The sequence below is a fragment of the Bemisia tabaci genome, chromosome 2, assembly GCF_918797505.1.
Source record: "Bemisia tabaci chromosome 2, PGI_BMITA_v3".
In the NCBI taxonomy this organism is placed as follows: Eukaryota; Metazoa; Arthropoda; class Insecta; order Hemiptera; family Aleyrodidae; genus Bemisia; species Bemisia tabaci.
Genome location: NC_092794.1, coordinates 73,699,822 through 73,719,178, shown reverse-complemented (window position 1 = coordinate 73,719,178; position 19,357 = coordinate 73,699,822). Strand labels below are relative to the sequence as shown.

General features: G+C 38.5%; 1 protein-coding gene across 3 annotated transcripts in view; it reads right to left on the bottom strand.

Moving 5' to 3' along the window:
- LOC109037547 (glycoprotein endo-alpha-1,2-mannosidase) overlaps positions 1 to 17,105 on the bottom strand; it is a 42,388-nt gene extending 25,283 nt beyond the window's left edge. For 2 of the 3 annotated variants that reach the window (XM_072296219.1, XM_072296220.1), the window contains exons 1-6: positions 16,146 to 17,105; positions 11,070 to 14,478; positions 9,051 to 9,247; positions 6,755 to 7,002; positions 3,916 to 4,054; positions 3,019 to 3,198 (exon numbers count right to left, since the gene is read on the bottom strand). In XM_072296219.1, the coding sequence (XP_072152320.1) occupies positions 3,019 to 3,198; positions 3,916 to 4,054; positions 6,755 to 7,002; positions 9,051 to 9,247; positions 11,070 to 11,189 (884 nt within the window). In that variant the 5' untranslated portion in view covers positions 11,190 to 14,478; positions 16,146 to 17,105. The remainder of the gene's footprint in view (positions 1 to 3,018; positions 3,199 to 3,915; positions 4,055 to 6,754; positions 7,003 to 9,050; positions 9,248 to 11,069; positions 14,479 to 16,145) is intronic. The other variant, XM_072296221.1, reaches the window with a different exon arrangement.
- Positions 17,106 to 19,357: the final 2,252 nt, after the last annotated feature.

Sequence of the window (19,357 nt, the reverse complement as noted above, 5' to 3'; positions counted from 1 at the left end):
GGATCCAAGGAAAGTGATGTTTGATCCGTTGAAATCATTGAACAAAAAATTCAGGAAATCACAAAGGAGAAAAAATAATTCATCTTGAAAGACTGTAAATAGACTACCTAAATCTCAACTTGCTGTAATAACTCTTAACATCTAAATGGGCTGGTTAATAGAGAATGTTATGTAGCATTACAGCATAGTTCTTTACTGAAACATCTTCCAAGACAAAACACTGTTTAAAATGTTCAGAAGTAAATGCATAAGCAGATCAAGAGAGAAATGTCTTGATGCTGACAGAGAGGTTCATATTCACCTTTTTTAAAAAAAATCTAACTTTCTCAGTAGGTACGCAGGCCTCATTTTCTAAAGATTTTCACCAAAGATTTGAGAAAAACCACAGGCCCATGTGCATTCATTTCATGAGTTAAAGCACTTTGAAAAATTGCAACCATACTGCATGAAGAGAAATAGCGAAAGACCACATGATCGAAATAAAAAACCAGTTTTATTTGAAACCAACACATGGCATGCTGAAGTAAATATACATCAAAGAAACCCCATCATTTATTCTGCATCAGTTTTCCTTCAAAATAATGAGTAATGTATACTGCTTTAAATAAATTCATTAGGTCTTGGCATGATACTGAAACTGGGCGTATTTCTAACGGCAAAATCTACTTCCATCAGGAGATTTGAGAAACAGCCTTTATGTTGATTGTAATATGGGATTGGAATTTGAGGCATGGTTAGAACAAGAATTGATGCACAAATGCTGTTATAAAATAATGAGAACCAAGGAACAAAGAACATGACAATGCCTGGGGGCCAATAGACTGATTCAGTGACGTACAGCATTCGATAGAATATCAAACTCCATGGAACGCCGTTTGTGCAAAAACGTATCTTCAGAGGGAAAAAGTGAGTTTTCCCGAGGGTGAGCAATTTCAGTAGGGAGAAAAACATTTCCGAGGAGCGGCAAAACTTTTTCAGGTGTGAAGAAACTTTTTTAAGGGTAGAGAAGGAATTTCAGGGAGGCTTGGAAATTCTGTGCTCCACTCTCCGGATAAAAATTTTCCCGTCCCTGGTCGAGAATATACTTATCGAATATCTGGAGGAGAAATGAAAAAAGTAAACAATCCTTCCCTCCGCCATACGTTCGATATTGCGACTCCTCTACGCGGAGAAGGATCTTGCCGAGGGAGAACTGTTTTCGATTTATTGATTAAGTGGGGTGGAGAAAAATTTCTAGTTAGCCTCAGTGGTGTAGTGGTCAAGGCAGGTCGCTGCCAACACTGAGGTACCGGGTTCAATCCCCGGAGGTGACTAATATTGGAGGACACTCAAATATCAGTCATCGTGACTGTGGATGACTATGCCACTCCCATACCCTGACCCTGACCCTTCGAGGTAACAGGGTGCGGGAGGGACATAGTCACCCAGTAAGTAATCCGTCTGCACTGTTCGACTGGATTGTGAAAAATCGGTAATCACTCGTAGTGTGCGCGACTGCCAGCGCTACCTATCAGTGTGAACTGCAACAACACAGTCCAACTCGGTGGAGGCATGGCCTCCATCGAGTTTTTTATCCATTTTTCATCTCATAAAGTTATGTTCAGATGCTTGAGGCTTGCACTAATCATTCTATCCAAGCGAGTTTTGACATCCAATATTTACAGGAATACTGCCTTTTGAAAAACTTGGAGATTGAAATCATCCGACGTAAAGGTGCATAATATAGTTCTTTCCACCAAATCAGTGGGGCACAGATCCGGACTGATTGCTCAAGGAACAACTGTTAAATTAATATGCAGAATAGGAAAAATTAAGATGAGCAGTTATGCTGAGAGATGAGAATCATTCTGCTTCTCTGTTCATATTGGATGCACTAACACAGTTTTTGGACGGATCTCATTATATTTTACTGTTCTGTAAGTTACAGTAGACTGAACAAGGCTCTGTAACACACTAAACAGAATCATTTGATATCCGGTGATCCAATCAGTTAGGGTAAAATCAAACGTACATCTGCTTTGTTAAATTAAGTAGGTAACCTACAATTGGATGAGATCAGGAGGCTTTCCAATATTTTGCTGGAAGCTTGGACAAAATTTAAGTCATTACTTTGGACTGCTTAAAAAGACACTAAATAATGTTTTTTGCTTCTACATAAAGAGGAAAGAAGAAGTGTTGCGCTAGTTTTGGCATTCCTTGCTCAAAACGACTTTCTCTGAAGTTTTCTGACCTAGAAATGATAAATCTGATGATAAGAGAAGCCTAGAGGCTCACCAGTTAGGAAGATAAAGGTCAACTATTTCTGACAGTCGATGGCCACAGTACAAAAACCACATATCTTCATTTGCAACGTTGCTGACTTCCTGTCATACTTCATTTTTTTGTAGGAAAACTAGTCGACATAGTATTTAGAAAATTTCTTTGATTTTTCTCCTCAGTTTGGAGAATATATTCTGTATACATTTCAAACTAGAAAACTGACTTGTTTCTCTTCAAAAAAATAAAATAGGAGTGGAAATTTTAAGACATCGCATTGAAGATACATGGCTTTGTATTTTGGCCATTGACATGACTTTCATTTTTCTCACAAATCAAAAATAAACGACTTGGGCATTTTTTACTTAGCTCCAGTCAAAATCACAAACTACAAAAGTCTAAATCATCAATTTAGATAAGTTTCAGGAGCACTTTAAGAAAATCTGACCAGCACTCTCCTTCGAAAAGTGCATGAACTGTGACCACCTTCTAAGACAGCCGGAAATCAGTCATAATCAATGAAAATACTTCCAGCCGTCTACATAAAAAATTATAAGGCACTGATTCACCTCAAATTGATCTTCTTAAGGCATTAACTTTCCGGAAAATTGCTATGAAATAAATGCTGGATACTTCTGTACAATACTTGTCCTACAAAGAGGACAAAAATCTTCAACTCGACTACTGCAATCCTCGCACATGCAGACGTGTCCGCAAGGCAATAGAAATATTTCTCGCGGGTTGGACTGACAGATAACGCACCTTTCCGCTTCAGAAACAACATTATCTCCTCGGACTGTTTGTCGTCTTTGTTTGCGCCCAGCCTCCAGGAGCTCTTTGTTTCTACGTTCCTCTTCTTTCCGTTTGTAATGTTTCCATGCTTTTCGGGAGACACTATATAAAATTACTAAGCCAACTGATCCAGTAAAAGCTGCCAGCCACCTGAAATACAAACCGTGAGTAAATGTGTCTTCAGGTAGCAAAATGTTATCTTCTTAGCTCCGAGCTACTTTTCACTCCCAAACCTTACGGTTGTACATTAAAGGGCAACGATTAAAGTTCAGCTCAGAGCCTCTCTTTCAGTGACATTCATTCAAGTTCCGCATTACAGACAGATTATTTCAAACTCTTTTCACGAGGTAAGCGAAGACTCATCTAAAAAGTTCTACGTCAGTTGGGAAAAGTCATCAATTGGACGGCTGAATCGTGATTAGTGACTGGTGAGAATGAGCTGTGGGCTAATTGTTGAAATTGATAGACAAAGTGATAGACAAACAAGACTTGAGAAGTATAAAGCGATTCTATTAGTTGAAATGAGTGGTTCTTATGGACTAGGAGAGAAAATGATTGACTAACTAAAGGGTCTCCTGTGGGTTGCTGTTAATTAGTCTGTTACCTACCTCTTTTGTCCATTGCAACTACTCGCTTACACCAATAGGATCTCTCCATATCCTTTTTGGGTTCTTTGTCTAACGCTATGCCTATTTATTTCAACAATCAGCCCCCTGGACGGAATCTCTCGAGTACTAATTATGGGAAAGAATAATGAAACTGCCACTGATGACAATCGTGAGTGCTCTTATCTCAAAATTTAAAAATTCCAAACATCCCTCATCATCATTGAATTTGAAGAAATAACAGCAGGTTTCTAAAACTCACCAATAGAGACGGCTCTGCTCATCTAATTTCTTTAGTAACGAAGAAACAGGAAGAACCGTTAATATGAAGGGTGATGTCCCATCCGAGGGCTGACCAAGTGACAACTGATTATCTGAGTCTAATGATAACTCTCCTACACCTAGTGAAGGCCCAAAAGGAAATTAAAACAATTTAATAAACCGAATAGAAAATGGGAGACATCCTTCAATTCATGTTGAGGAGGATGGATAAGATAGTTTTTAATTATGTTATCACTTATCATGATTCAAAAACAGTACAACTTTGAGCTTGGCAGATAGTACAATAGTACATACAGGGTGACCCAGAGCACCCATACCAGGCCTTTTTCTCGGTTGATTTAGGTCGGACGAAGTCGGGGACTGCGGGGTTGGATAGGGAATCGATCCTAAGGAATCCGAATTTCATGGTCTCGAACCACCCCCCCCCCCCCCCAGCACCACTTGGGGGGCAAAGGGGAGGGGTCACGATCTTAAAAGTCGGTGTTTTCGATCGAATTCCGATTCGATTTCATTAGAATTGAAAAGTACGGAAAATTTCACGTGAAATCGACCCCTAAAAATCCATAATCGGACCACTTTACGCCCAAAACCGATTCCTTAAAGAGGGGAACAGCGGCCCCCTCCATAATTTCCCGTTGATCAAAAATTGACACAGATTCTCCGGAAAAAGATGGTTTCCCAGGTGACTGACCCTAAGGAATCCGATTTTAATGGTCCCGAAGCTCCCCTAGCCTACCTCAGGGGGAAAATGGGGGGCACTTTTTTTGGGGGCACTGGGGAATTGTGAAGGGGCAAATTTCCCTTCACAATTCCCCACTTTTGAAATTTTGCCTACTCCATTTACCCCTTAAGGATGGCTAGGGGGGCTTTGGGACCATAAAAATCGGATTCCTTGGGGTCAATTACCTGGGAAACCATCTTTTTCCGGAGAATCCGATTGAAAACAGACTTTTAGGACCGTGACCCCCCCTTTTACCCCCCAAGGGATGCTGGAGGGTTTTCGAGACGATGAAATTCGGATTCCTTGGGGTCTATACTCTATTCAACCCCGCGGTCCCCGACTTCGTCCGATCTAAATCAATCGAGAAAAAAGCCTGGTACAGGTGCTCTGAGACACCCTGTACTCAGCAGTATTCTTACACCAAAAAACCAATGTTGCCATGTTTTTTGCAACGTGATGTAGAGAAAATCCGGTTTTTTGGACATTTAATCGATCTCCGTTTCGGAACTTCTAGCACCCGTGCAATTGTGATGCTCAGAGTTTCCATTCTTTTCTTCATTTTTCAATTCCCTGACTTTCCCTCGCTTCAGAACAAAATTTTGCTTCAGATTTTTCTTCTTCTTTAAATTACAGTTGCTTTTGCTTAGTGCTGCTTACAAAATTCCCTGTCTTTCTCAGATTGCCATTAATTCCTTAACACGGTGCGCTTGAAGTCACTTATTAACAACTTTTAATGTACATCAAAAATTCAAGTCGGAGGTTGTAGTGGGGACCTCCTTGATGGGTTTTTGGGCAATTTCGAAATCGAAGTGACCGCAATCAGTTTGTGTGAATTTCGAAATCGGTTATCAGAACTCTCGGATAAAATAATCGCATTTTTGTGGTTTTTTAGGTGTAAAATAGCAAAATTGGCCTTGGGGCGACAAATTAAACCCCCTCTCCCTCATCCTTGCCTTGACCAATCTGAATTTTTTGTATGTTTTCACCTGATATAAGATGTGACTTTCCTGAAATTTTAATGCCTTTACAAAATATTCTGCCCCCGCGGCAGCGTTGCCAAAGTTGCGGACACCAAAATATCGAATTTGATGATAAAATGAAGGTTTCGAGGTGTAATTTGCTCCAAAATTTTACAAAAAATGTGCAATCTGAGAGTTTTCGATTAGAAAAAGCACATTTGAGCAATTTGGAATTGCAGTGTTGCCGGCTTTACGATTTAAAATTTATCAAAATGACCCGAATCTAATTGCAGCCTCAAGCGCTGGATTTTTATTTCGTTCAGAATTGGTCATTGCGGTTCTTCTTTACTCTATGCATTTAGGTACCATGAAAATTATGTCATCATTTACTTTGGAAAATTTGTGATGTAAAATTTTGGAGGAAGTTACACCTCGAAACCTTCATTTTATCATCAAATTTGATATTTTGGAGTCTGCAACTTGGCAACGCTGCCGCAGGGGCAGAATATTTTGTACAGGCATGAAAATTTCAGGAAAGTCACATCTTATACCAGGTGAAAACATACTAAAAATTCAGATCGGTCAAAGCAAGGATGAGGGAGAGGGGGATTAATTTGTCGCCCCAAGGCCAATTTTGCAATTTGACACCTAAAAAATCACAAAAATGCGATTATTTCTCCGAGAGCTGCGATAACCTGTTTCGAAATTGCCCAAAAACCCATCAAGGAGGTCTTATTATAACCACCGACTTGAATTTTTGATGTACATTAAAAGTTGTTAATAAGTGACTTCAAGCGCACCAAGCTAACTTTCTATGACTTCCCAGGTTTTCCAAACTGCAGGCAACTCTGGAAATCCATTGATTATACATTTAATGTTAGCAATATTGCAGGTTAACGTTGCTAAACAAAGAACCACCAAAACATAGAAATAATTCAGCCTCTGAGCGTATTAAGTAACACAGCTGTATTTATCAAGTTTTATCAAAAATAATATTGCCTGGTAATTTTGCAAAAATAACTCTATTAGGAGGTATAACTGTTATCTTGTTGCTACTCTAGGAGTGTCTTTACAATATTTCTTTGCAGAGCAAACGACTGTAAAAAATAGAGATGAATAAATACTGAGGAACTACTAACCTGTCAACAAAGTGCCGACTTTGAGCATCTCTTCGGTTGTTTGGATGCCTTGATGTCTAACACCGGTGAACAGCACCATCAGAGAGTCAAAGAAAGAGGTAGGAGCAGGCTCAAAGTAATCGACGATAGTGTCAAGATCTAAATAACTAGCATCAAGAGGGCTCTCTACTCTCACTTTGTACGGACCTTTCTCCACAAAAAAAGGGACAAAATTGTGAGCTTCTTTGATCGTGTGTTTTTCACTGGTCCTGAAAAACAAGAATATGGGCAATCAAATAAAATGAGCGTATTCATGCAAACAATCTCTACCAAGGGAGTTTTAAAAAAGAAGTATCAACAGTGGAACTCCCAAACCACGTTTTTCTTAGTGCCTGACTTATCCATGTAGACTCTCTTTTCTGGAAGCTCCTACATAGGGTGTTCAAAAAGTTTTGCACACTTCCGGGTTTTGAGCGAACAAAAGCAGTTATCAATTAGCAGTTTGTATGTGCTTAAAGTAGACGCAATTACCAATGAAACAAGACCAAGAACAACTCTCTAGCTTAAAAAGTGACAGAGATACAGGGTTTTGAAAACGACTTGTAGCGTGACCCCTTCCATGATTTTTTGCACCAAATATGTTTGTCAAGATAAAAAGTTAAATGAGAATTGTGTGTTATTATTGAAAAAACTTACAAAATCTTACGGAAATTGACAAATTCAAGCTTCTACATCGGATGACACGGCTGACTATTCATTCGACTGTTTTTCAAAGTATTTTCCACCACTTTGAACACAAAGCTTCAGCGGTTCTACCCACTTCACAAAGATCGTCTTTTCGAAGCCTTCTCGGCGGAGGGTTTTGAAGAATTTTTGAACAGCGGTTTTGATCTCGGCTATGGAATGGCTTTTTCCTGTGTTAAAGACATTTTTGAGAGGCACACGGTTTGATTCCATAGCCGAGATCAAAACCGCTGTTCAAAAATTCTTCAAAACCCTCCGCCAAGAAGGCTTCGAAAAGACGATCTTTGTGAAGTGGGCGGAACCGCTGAAGCTTTGTGTTCAAAGTGGTTGAAAATACTTTGAAAAACAGTCGAATGTATAGTCAGCCGTGCCATCCGATGTAGAAGCTTGGAATTCGTCAATTTCCGTAAGATTTTGTAAGTTTTTTAAATAAAAACACTCAATTCTCATTTAACTTTTTTTCTTGACAAACATATTTGGTGCTAAAAATCCTGGAGGGGGTCACGCTACAAGTCATTTTCAAAACTCTGTACCTCTGTCATTTATAAGCTAGAGAGTTGTTCTTGGTTTGATTTTATTGTTGATTGCGTCTACTTTAAGCACATACAAACCACAAATCAATAACTGCTTTTGTTCGCTCAAAACCCGGAAGTGTGCAAAACTTTTTGAACACCCTATGTAAATTACCTGGGTAGGTACATGCCCTGTTTAATATGCTAGTCAGCAGCCTTGCAAGAATCAAGAAAACTAGAGTACTTACGTTAATCCTGAAAGACCTTTCCTCTTGAATATATTTGTAAATAAAAAAGAAATGAATGAAGATTATGAACGAATAAAGAAAATGGAATGAATAAATCAACTACATTTTGCAATAAAGATCCACTATATCCAGCTCATTTTAGAAACAACATACATGGCATTGACATCCCTATGCAGATAGGTCTCTATGGATGAGCCAGATATCGATGGTGCAAGTCGGCAATCACATAACTTGTTTGCGGTGTCTGAAAATCTCCGTAACTATAACTCCGTCGATAATAAAAAACCTTATATCCTCTAAAAATATCGTAATTACTAGACTCATGTTATTTTTTTAAAGGAGAACAAATGGACATGATTCCTTGCAGTTTTTGCAGAATTTTCCTCGCACATAGAAGAAAAATCACGGCAGTTTTAAGGAATTACCGTTGAGTAGTTTTCCGTTTAAAGATTAAAGTATGACAGGAAGTCTGCCAAGTCGCAAATCGAGTTATGTGATTGCCGACTTTCAACGTCGATATATTGGTTCCTTAATGCAAACCAAGGTCCAAATAACTTTCATTAATTTGTAACCAACTTCTTTACCTACTTTTTTGGCGATCTCACTATAGCAACATAACTAATTTCTATAACTGAATTAAATTGCACCACCTCTTCCAGATAATATACTAAATATTTCTTTTGAATTCCTTTTAAATTAATTCTTTACCTTGCATGCTTAAAACGTCGATAATAAAAAACCTTATATCCTCTAAAAATATCGTAATTACTAGACTCATCACTTGCATTTCGGAATCTTCTTACTGATACATACCAAAAACCTGTTGGATTTCGAGCCATGGCATGATTCTTAATTGACATTTTCTGAACAACTCCATAAGTGTCCGGAGCATGGGCACTCTTGATTGGCTTATCAGCAGGCTTCACGACCCCATGGATGATGGCACAGGATTTCTTGGAGTCAGCCAAAGATTTAATTCCTTCAGGATTTATTCCATGTCGTTTGGCATCCTAATAATGAAGAACATTGTTAAACCAAGTTATGACACCTTGAAATTTCAACTTTCTATTGGATGAGACCAGAAAAAATTCTGAGTCATGGGTGGAACTTTGAAGAGGGATAGAATCTTGAAGTATGCTTTCTCTGATTTTTTAAAATTTAGTGCTAGATGATAAATTGTTGTATGTAGTAAATTGATAGGTCGGTAATACTGGCTTGGCTGCTATGATTTGAAGTGAAAATAAATACAATTAAGTAAGTGAGAGTTTACACTAATTCTGATGTATCTTTTGTTCTTTAGCAGGTACTTGCCAGGATATATTCATAATAACAATTCATCAACTCATGAACTTTGTAGGATTTTCTCATTACATTCTTAAACCTCTGCTAGATTAAGATGATAAAACTTGGTGGATGAATCTCAGTATTTTCTAAAGGAATAATGAACGTGTCTACAGTGGAATTACAAAAAAGCATAGATCGGTTGCTGTAGGGTTGCTGTGTTTCGAACTCTCCGCTTCTATTTTATTTTTAAAAAGGAGACTGAGCCAACATCATGGCTTGAAATTTTTACAGAATATTCTTCATGTGAGGAAAAATAATCAACAAAGTTTTCAAGAAATGACATTCAGAAGTTATTCATATAGAAAATGAAGCATGACAGGAAGGCTGCAGCACCGCAAACCAAGTTACCCATTTCTGCAGTTTCACCATCAATACACTTACGAGAGGAACTACAAAGTGGCACCACCTATTTCATTTTCAACCTTCATTTCTGCACCATGGCTGCCGATTCTCTTACATTTTGCAACTTAATTATTTTACATACTGACACTCACCATACTCACTAAATTTTGCTCACTTGCTAATCACAATTTTCCATATTAATAACTTGCTACTCACTGTTTCTCCATTAAACTCACTCTTCATTCACCATGCTCGATTTTCCTCTTTGATTATTCACAAAAAATACGCCAAAAAAGAATTTCAAAGGACCACTTATCAATCTATAGATTGTTTATGGAAATTTGGACCACGTTAAACAGAAAGGAACCAAGCCACATCAGCTACTGCCAAATTTAATTTGTTACATGAAAACAGTTGTGTGGATTTTCGTGCAAATTTCAGTGAATTTTCTTCGCAGTACGAAGCAAATTCCTTAACATTTTCAAAAGGATCTGCACAAAAGTTTTCTCATAAAAAATTAAATTGCCCAATTAAAATTGGCAATAGCTGATGTGGCTTGGTTCCTTTCTGTTAAACGCGATCCATTTGATCATGGATAGTCCGATTACTCAAATCACTCATGGATCGACAGCCCTGTATCTTCCACATTTAAGGGCTAGACACATGATCAAAGTGGAAGCTCTAATAGAGGTGGCTGTTTCGCCGAGGGTAGACTGATGACCCGCGAAGTAGAGCGGTCCACTCTCCTTAAAAGGTTATAAATATAAACATTCAGCAGAACTGCCACCACTTTGGAGCTTCACTTTGAACAAGTCTCTAGGGTTTTGCATAACATTTGGCTTCATGTACACCTGTGGAGGATGTAAACTGTAACAGCCACAAAAATTTGGACAGTAAGTTTTGAGCTGCCATTACATGCTTCGTCTTGCAATTAAAGAGCACCAGATGCCATGTGACTTCACGTATAAGATGCAGCCACCTATTTGTGTCTGCTTTGTAGTCACAATGATGGGGCCAGTGCTAGTATATTAGATGAGTGGCATAATTTCTAAAGTGCCCTTTTATGTTACAGTAATCTAAAAGGCGTGTTGCAGTGAAAACTGAGTGCGAAAATAAACGGTCCAATCGAAGAGAGCCTGTAATTACCTGAATCTGCGCATGCATGTTTTTATATGCACAGTGAAAACATGTGAAAACACCAAATACCATTCCATCCAACAACAAACCGACAATTTCTTTCCAACATTCGGCCAGAATCCCGTCCATTGTACTTACAGGGGTAGTACAAATGCAAACTGCAGGCGATCAGGATGATACGAAATTCTTTTACATCTCAACAAGACCAGAACTACCTACTGTGTGAGCCTATGGAAGTGAGGATAAAAAAGAGAAAACCGTCAGACAAGCCTCCAGGGTGAAGGGAGAAATTATGATTCAGTTTTAGTTCAGTAAAAACTACGATAATTTCAACTGGTTTGCACTTCACGGCACTGATGACCTGAATTCTGAATCTGATAATGACTAGATTAGTGATTAGTGATAAAGACACGGATGAAAATATACTACAGTCAATACCCCCTAGACCTACAGTGATAAGATATGAAGTTTGTTTTTGTTTTTTTTCATTTTTCTGAACTTGGTGACCAGACTCGAAAAATGCGGGGGCAGGACATTACCTACAACGGCATTACCTCCAAAAATCCAACATGGTCGAGCGAGAGATCGAAACTTTGGCAATGTGCCCAAATCGATCGGTCGATGTTTTGAGATGTAAGGCTGTCTCGAATTTTACGATGTTGCCAAACCAAAAAGTAAGCATGAGATTTCTTTATAGGTGTTTCTCACTTTCTACCACTGTCGATGGTCTGGGTCTGTGAGATTGTGCGAGTTGTGGTGAGATAATCTGATAATCGCTCTCGAAACATGAGCATGAGCGTAAATTTAGAGTTAGAGGTTAGAATCCATTAAGTGAAATTGGTAGAAATGTATGTATTAAAAGGCATTGAATCACAGGATCAATTAGTTTCTCGTAGACTTTTCCCCTAATACTCGTGGATCGGGAGACTTGTAATTTAAGTAGTATTGGTGATGTGATTAGATTCGTGAAAAAGTGTAACCGCATTGCTTGCTTTTAACTAGCGCTTATGGTTTTGATGCAATGATTGTCATCAGTTAGTTTCCTCTACTACACGACCGCACCCTTATGAAGGCAGATGAAGAATAAAAGTGGTTACTTCAGTTGTTACTCTTTCTCTAAATTTTATGTTTTGGCGTCTCCGCTCCGAAATCACAAGGCTGCCGTGTTCCCTAGCTATGCAGATCGCTTGCTAAGTCTGCCCCCTGTGGAAAGTCTAATCATACCTAAGTTCTCTCCGGTTGGAATTTCTCTACTTCAATGTACGCAAAATAATATTTTGCAGCTGAAGAACACAGCATCTCTCTTGCGGCTATGAAACAATCCAGTTTTCTCTCTGAGCTATTAGATTTCATGATGTGCTTGACTTGACTGTAGCTTGATCAGTTACCTAGTTCATCCAGGATGTCACCATGCTCTTCCACAACTCTTGTTGTTTAAACAATTAATGGGCTCCATTAATTAATGTTCGACAATGTTGTGGAAAAGCACGTCGATAGTCCGTCCAAGCATCGAAGGAGAAGTACATTTGTATGAAGGTTTGTCAAGTCTGGCTTAAAGTAAGTCATGTACCTACCAGCCTTTCACCTATCAGCACATCTTAGAGCGCAAGTTTTCTGACAAATAGACCAATTCTGCATTGTCAGAGGTCAGACAATGATCTACCTTTTTTAGAATCCTTTCAGATGTTCCAGTAAACTGTAAACATCAAGTAAACATAACCTCACTTTCTTTTTTTTTTTTTTTTGCTGGTTTAGTGGCTTATATTCCGTTGGAACCTACAGCCATCGATAGACAGTATTTATTGTCCTTAGACATCATAGGATTTAGGCACATCCATGCTCCAGGCTTTCAAATTTTCAGGGATTAAGGCCGAGTGGAATCTGTTTCTGCAGATCCACTCGTCAGTTCCATGAAAATTTGTCGCCACCACCGGGATCCGAACCCGGGACCTATTGGCCTAGAGTCAGACGCGCTGACCACTAGGCCAACCTGGCCGGCCAACCTCACTTTCTTCTTTTACTTTTACACAGAGATAGAAGAGATAGCAGCATAGAGTAAGAGTAGTTAGAGGTAAACTCTCCCGAATAGAACCCCTAAGAACTATACCATCATTGCAGCCTGATTAGAGGTTTTTTTGAAAGTTGATTTCTTACATACGGAAAAAAATCAGCGATTCTCGTAAAATTTGGGGGAAAAAATAGGAATAGTTGGTTAATAAATTAGGTATCGCTCGGCATATATAAGAGCTCCGCCGAGTGACGGAAAATTTCAAGGGGGATATTGTGGCATTTTCACGTAAAACTTATGAAACTTATGCGAATGAATGAGGCTGCTTATGAACCAACAAAAAAAATGAAAATTCAATTTTGAATTTTTTATGAGATAAACTTCGTTGGAAAAAAAACATTGTTAGTTGAACTTGCAAATCGTCGGCGTGATTATTGTTACAGGCTGCGGAACCAACCCGTAAAAAGTACCTAAGTTTAAATGCATGGGAATATCCACCGAAAAAATTAAATTGCTCATTTAACAGTTTTGTACTTACAAACTGTCCGACTTGTTCCAAATGAGGAGCTTGGAGGACAAGGCGCATAAATGCAGTTTTTGAAAAAATTAAGATATGGTATCACAGCAATGCCCCGCAGTTTATTGCCCCGTGAAACTCAGCCTGTTGCTGTTGCGCGGGGCAATGCAACTAAAAAATTAGTGCGGGGCAATGAAACCAAATTTTTGCAATCCCCCGCAGGAATGAAATAAAATTGTTTCACAGCCCCGCACCAAAAAATTTAGAGTTTCATTCCCCCGCAAATTAAATTGCTGATTTTTCATAAAGTTAGATTCTTTCAAAGTCATCATAAAATTCTGAACGACATTTTCCATTCCTTGGAGTTTCTACTCAACAGCCTGGTCTATTTCTTCTAAAAACTTCATGCAAGAAAAAAACAGTTTGCAGCAACTCAACATTCACTGTGTCTAGTTCTCCTGAAGAGGTAAGATATTTCAATTCCAATCGTCCTATATTTTAAAAACACTTTCAGAATCGCACTTCACAGGATTCCCAACACTTCCAATTTCTTCCCTTTCAATTCATAGGAAAGTTAATAAGCTCATTCAAAGTTATTTCTGGTCTTTGTACTTTTGGAAGAAAGTAATAATAATAAAAAAAAATCCTACATGCTATTTCTTTGAAACAAATGCCTTCCAGGAGATTGCACTTTTATGATGCAGTGCATTGTTTTTCTGTCAATCTTTCAATAAATTTTAAGGTAGATTTTCAAGAACTTGATGATGTGATTTTGCTGCTAAATCTCTGTTAATAACTGATCTAATGCGGAAAAATCAGTTGAATCACAGAGTGCTAGTAGCTTTCATTTTTCCATGAGGATCCCAGCAAACCAAGCACTTCGTAAAGAAGTTCTAGAAAAAAAGAATAAAAAAACAGGCATTAGTGATTATTTCCTCATTGAACAAATAATTATAAGAAATTGCAAAATAGCTTCCATCGTTTGAAATGTTTACACCTTGGCATGTTGGATACAGAATGAAGTGAGTGACCAAAAAAATAAACATCCATAACATTGAGAACTACAGATAGAGGGCATACACGAGGCAAAAATAAGTGACTGCTGGATTTTTAAGTCATGCTAAATAAAGAATAAATTTGTTGTTAAGTATGATAGGTAAATTTCTGTATTTGAATTTTTTCTTGCGTTTCTATTTTTAATATTCAATTCATTTTCCTAAATGAAAGTCCCGTCACAGAATTTTTCTACTTAAAATAATTGAAACCTAATGTTTGACAATTGACCGATAAGTACCACTGGTAAGCATAGTGAAAATTGAGAGCCCAACCTCAGCTTCTAGGAGCAATCCCTTCAGCTTTTTATGATCTTATCTGTGACTTAGTCAATATTTAAACCATGTAATTTATTGTCAGGAAAATCTCATTGTATCTACTACAATTGGATTCATGTAAACCTACATTTACTCGATCACACTCGAAGTATTTCGACAGTGTGAGTCGGCAATCACATAACTCGGTTTGCGACATCGCAGACTTCCTGTCATACTTTATTTTTTAAAAAGAACACTAGTCAAAGGCAATTCTTTAAAACTGCCGAGATTTTTCTTCTCAGTGGGAAGAAAATTCAGCATAAACTTCAAGGAATGATGTCCATTTGTTCTCCTTTCAAAAAATTTCATAGAGCCGGAGATTTCCAGACACCGCAAACAATATATGTGATTGCGGACTTACACCGTCGATTTGGGCTACTGAGCATTTTCAGGAACTTAATGAGAGATTCATTGAATGGAGGAGGGGTAGGGCATGAGCGTAGCAGTAGAGGTGATAGAGTTAGGGAGTGAGGGTTCAGGAAATTCACTCCAGATAATCTATAATTGAACCCAAAATTCGCAGATGGGCATTTTCCACACAATATTCATAATCATTTGAGGCTGAACGTTTGACAAAATTGGTAAATCACCAGACTATGGCGCGATGTGCCACAGATCTGTGCATCACGCTCAAGATCACCATAGTAATCTGGAAAATGCACTACAGTGTGTGCACCATGCACCAGGTATGATCACAAATTTCAGGTCTCTTTCATCTAGGTGAAATCTGCCACAGGCTGGTTAGAGTACTACTTTATGTTTACTGCCAACTGATTTTTAACTGTTATAAAAATAACTACCATCTAAACTTAAAAATCAATGTATGGTCAACTTAAGGTTGGACTTCTAAGCAGGTTGTACCAGCCATTACGCAGTTTCAAGCTTGCAAAAAAGCGTTTGAGCATGTGTTGGTGCAGCCACAGGCATTCTTTTTGGATTTCTGTTGAGGACTATTGTGGCATCAAGATGTATGCCACATTGCACCATAGCCTGTACAATTCCAGGGCTTGCAATAAGTTACAGAATCAGAACACTGTATCATCTAGTGGGGATCATGGTCTTTGCACTGCGCATAGGTACTTCGACTACTGCCAGAGGGAGTATCTACTTACAATGTGCAAAACATCAGATTCCTATTATTATGTTCATGTTGAACTTGAGATACTTGATTAAAAGGAATACTTGCTTACCATCAGAAACTGCATGAAATGCCCGTCTTTTCAGAAGAATTTCGAATTGTCGTTGCGAAACTAGTTGCAGTTTCTAAGTGCACTTATCGATTCTTTCATAAGAATGAAGAAGCTTAGATTTCCTTCAAAGTGGGTATAAAATAAGGACCATAAACGAGGAAGAGTTGAAAAATTGATTTTAAATTATCACAACAAAAAAGTAATGCCCAGATAATTATAAACACTGAGTTTCGGGCCAGCCAGCATGAAGTTAGTATTTAGTAAGCTACGAGTAACGCAGAGAGTTTTAGGTTATGTTGATGTTTTCTCGTTTCGCTGTTGCCATATGGTAATTCCTTTAAAAGCTCTTTGAGAGGTAATAAGTCAACTTTAGACATAACTAATGTAAATTTAACTTTATTACTGACATGTCTCACTGTAATCGCAGTAAGTACATGCCATTTGTGTTGAAATTACAAAATCTATCTGTAGCCCACTACCTCCAATTTGGCTCCACTGTTATTTTTGCTTTCCCAACCTTCCAAATCAGATGTGCACCATACGATTTGCCGAGCTCATCAGCTCATCACTTAATTCTACAAAGAAACAACAAGTTTATGCCAAAAATCTTCAGCTGATTAATAAAAGTCGATCTTAGTAAGCCCTTAGTCGTAGATAAAGTGAAAATTTAGAGATTCAATGGATGTAATATTTTAATGAGGTTGGCTACACTGAGATCGCGGGGATTTTTTTAGCGGGAAATCCTCTGATACTTAAATTCTCGCAATGAACATTTTCAATTTTATCTGACGAACGGGGGTGTTTTAATTGTTTAAAAGCCCATCCGGGTCGACGAATATGCACTATTTTTCACGAGGAATCGGAAAAAAACACTTTTAAAGGCGATAAATCATTAGTAAGGAAGAAAAAACAAGCCGAGCGCAAAAAATTTACGCATCTGAACACAGCTTGCTTTCTTTAGTTCTTATTCAGCACTTATTTGGTGATGCGGATTTTTATTTTTTGGTGCACGTGTTTTTTTTTTGGAGGGGGTGGGAGGGGGTTAACATTTAAAAAAAAAACCCAAGTACAGTGTATTTCCGTATAGTTCATTGCAGTAAGGGAGAATTCTTATTGAAGAAAAATGAGTCACGGTGCGGGGGGGGGGGGGGGGGTCAGCATTTTCAAATATCGTTTTTTCGGTCCATATGGTTAGAATTGGCATAAAAGGGGCTTATTGCGCATACTGGAAGATCAAATCTGTCTAACATCATTTCAAAATGGCGGCCGATTAAAGTTTTGAAACTATCCAGTTTCAAGGACAGACATTCTCAATTTATTAAGTTTAGTATGAGAATTTCCGGGATCTTTGAAATTATTTTTATTTTTTTGAGGGGGGGGGGGATAAATATCGATCATTTCCCGCACTACTCGCTATCTCCCCCCCCCCCCCACCATCGGAAGGGGGAATATTTTTGAAATAACTCTATTTGAGCGCATCTCTACAGGTATCCGTGGCGCTAATCTTCCTACAATTTTTATACCAAGTTACCCAATTTTATGCAGTTACAGGTTAAAATACTTTCAAATTGTTGCATTTAACAAGTTATTCGTGCATCAAAGAAGGTGTTTTTACACCATCCAGAATTTCTAGGGGGGGGGGGGGGCAAATGAGACTATTTCAAATTCTGGGGGGGGGGGGCGGCCCCCCTTCGCACGCCTCTGTTACAGAGATTTTGGACTTAATCGATGCGATGTATCGCATGATCGCATGCCAGTTCGACCACGTCATGATAAAAACTCATGAAGTTTAACATCTCTGCGACCAACGCCCAAAACCGCAGGGGGACGTAACGTCACCGTTTTTTTACCGGCTGATGAGAGCAGAGAGCAGGGGAATATATTTTGCTGTCGACGGACTGATATCGACCAACTGCCACAATCTCGGCATTTCCATCCGATCATTCATGTTCTGTAGTATCGTTGAACATTTATTAAGAGAGTCCAAATGTCGCTTCATTTCATTGATATCCTTCATATATGGGCTGGGCCATTATCGGTCCGAGAAAATCAAACTAAAGATCAACAAAGCGACTCACACAAGAAAAGCAACACAGTTCGGGGTCGTTTCGGCAGAGTTATGTGGACTAAAGGGGTCAGTCGAGAAAACTATTTGTTTTGAACAATGTATCGCCTTCAATTTTCATTGCGATTAATCCACCGTACAACTGGCTTGTTGAGAAGAACGGGCATTTGCTGATTGGTTTCGCGCCTTCATTTCGTTTAACAAGCAACACATCATAAACCACAGACTGGCAACATTGTATGAGTTTCAGCGCTCTCTGTCGGCTTTTGGCCGCAACCCCTCTTGGGTCACATTGCCACAATCGATTCGATATATCGCAGGGGAGTCTTGTGGAGGTAATGCCGTTGGAGGTAATGCAGTATTCCCGAAAAATGCTACATCACAGAAAAGCGATATATATCGATTTTTTCGCATTGGTAGCATTGAAAGAGGTTATGCCAATGTTATTGTTTGGATCCAATTCGATATTATAGAGAATCCAGGAGAATGGAGAATCCTGAGATATGGAACGCTATGGTGCGCCGTCTGTGTCAATATTACTTTTTCTCTCAAAAAAAGTTTTTCTTCAAATAAAAGTTTTTTTTCCCCCCATAAAAGTTTTTTTTCCCGCTTAAAAGTTATTTTACCCCAAGAAGTTTCTTTTCCCGCATAAAAGTTTTTTTCCCCCGCACAAAAGTTTTTTTTTATAAGTTACCTACAACACTGTTGCCATATCGTTTCTGAAAACCCGAATTAATTCCAACCATAGATCGAATCGGTATCGATAGGCGATAGGTCGACCGCAAGTTGTGTGAACATAACCTCAAAATCAAAATACATATTACATCTAGCATCTAACGGATAGCCACAAATATGGAACGTGATGTGTTCATTTACCTAAACATTTTTATATTTGAGAATAAATAAAACCCGTAGATAGAAAAAAAATACGTTTGAGAGAAATTAATTAGTGCGATGTATAAATAAAGTGGCGCGAGAAAATAATTACGGAATTCGAAAAGTTCTCTGCTGTTACAAAAGTTGAAGACCTACAGAATCTTCTGTCCTCTTCACTGCTTGCTACTATTGCTGGTATCGCAAATCGGAGAGCAAAGGATATTGCAGCAAAAGAAGAAATTTTGCAAGGTAGGTATTCTTGCCTTTAGAA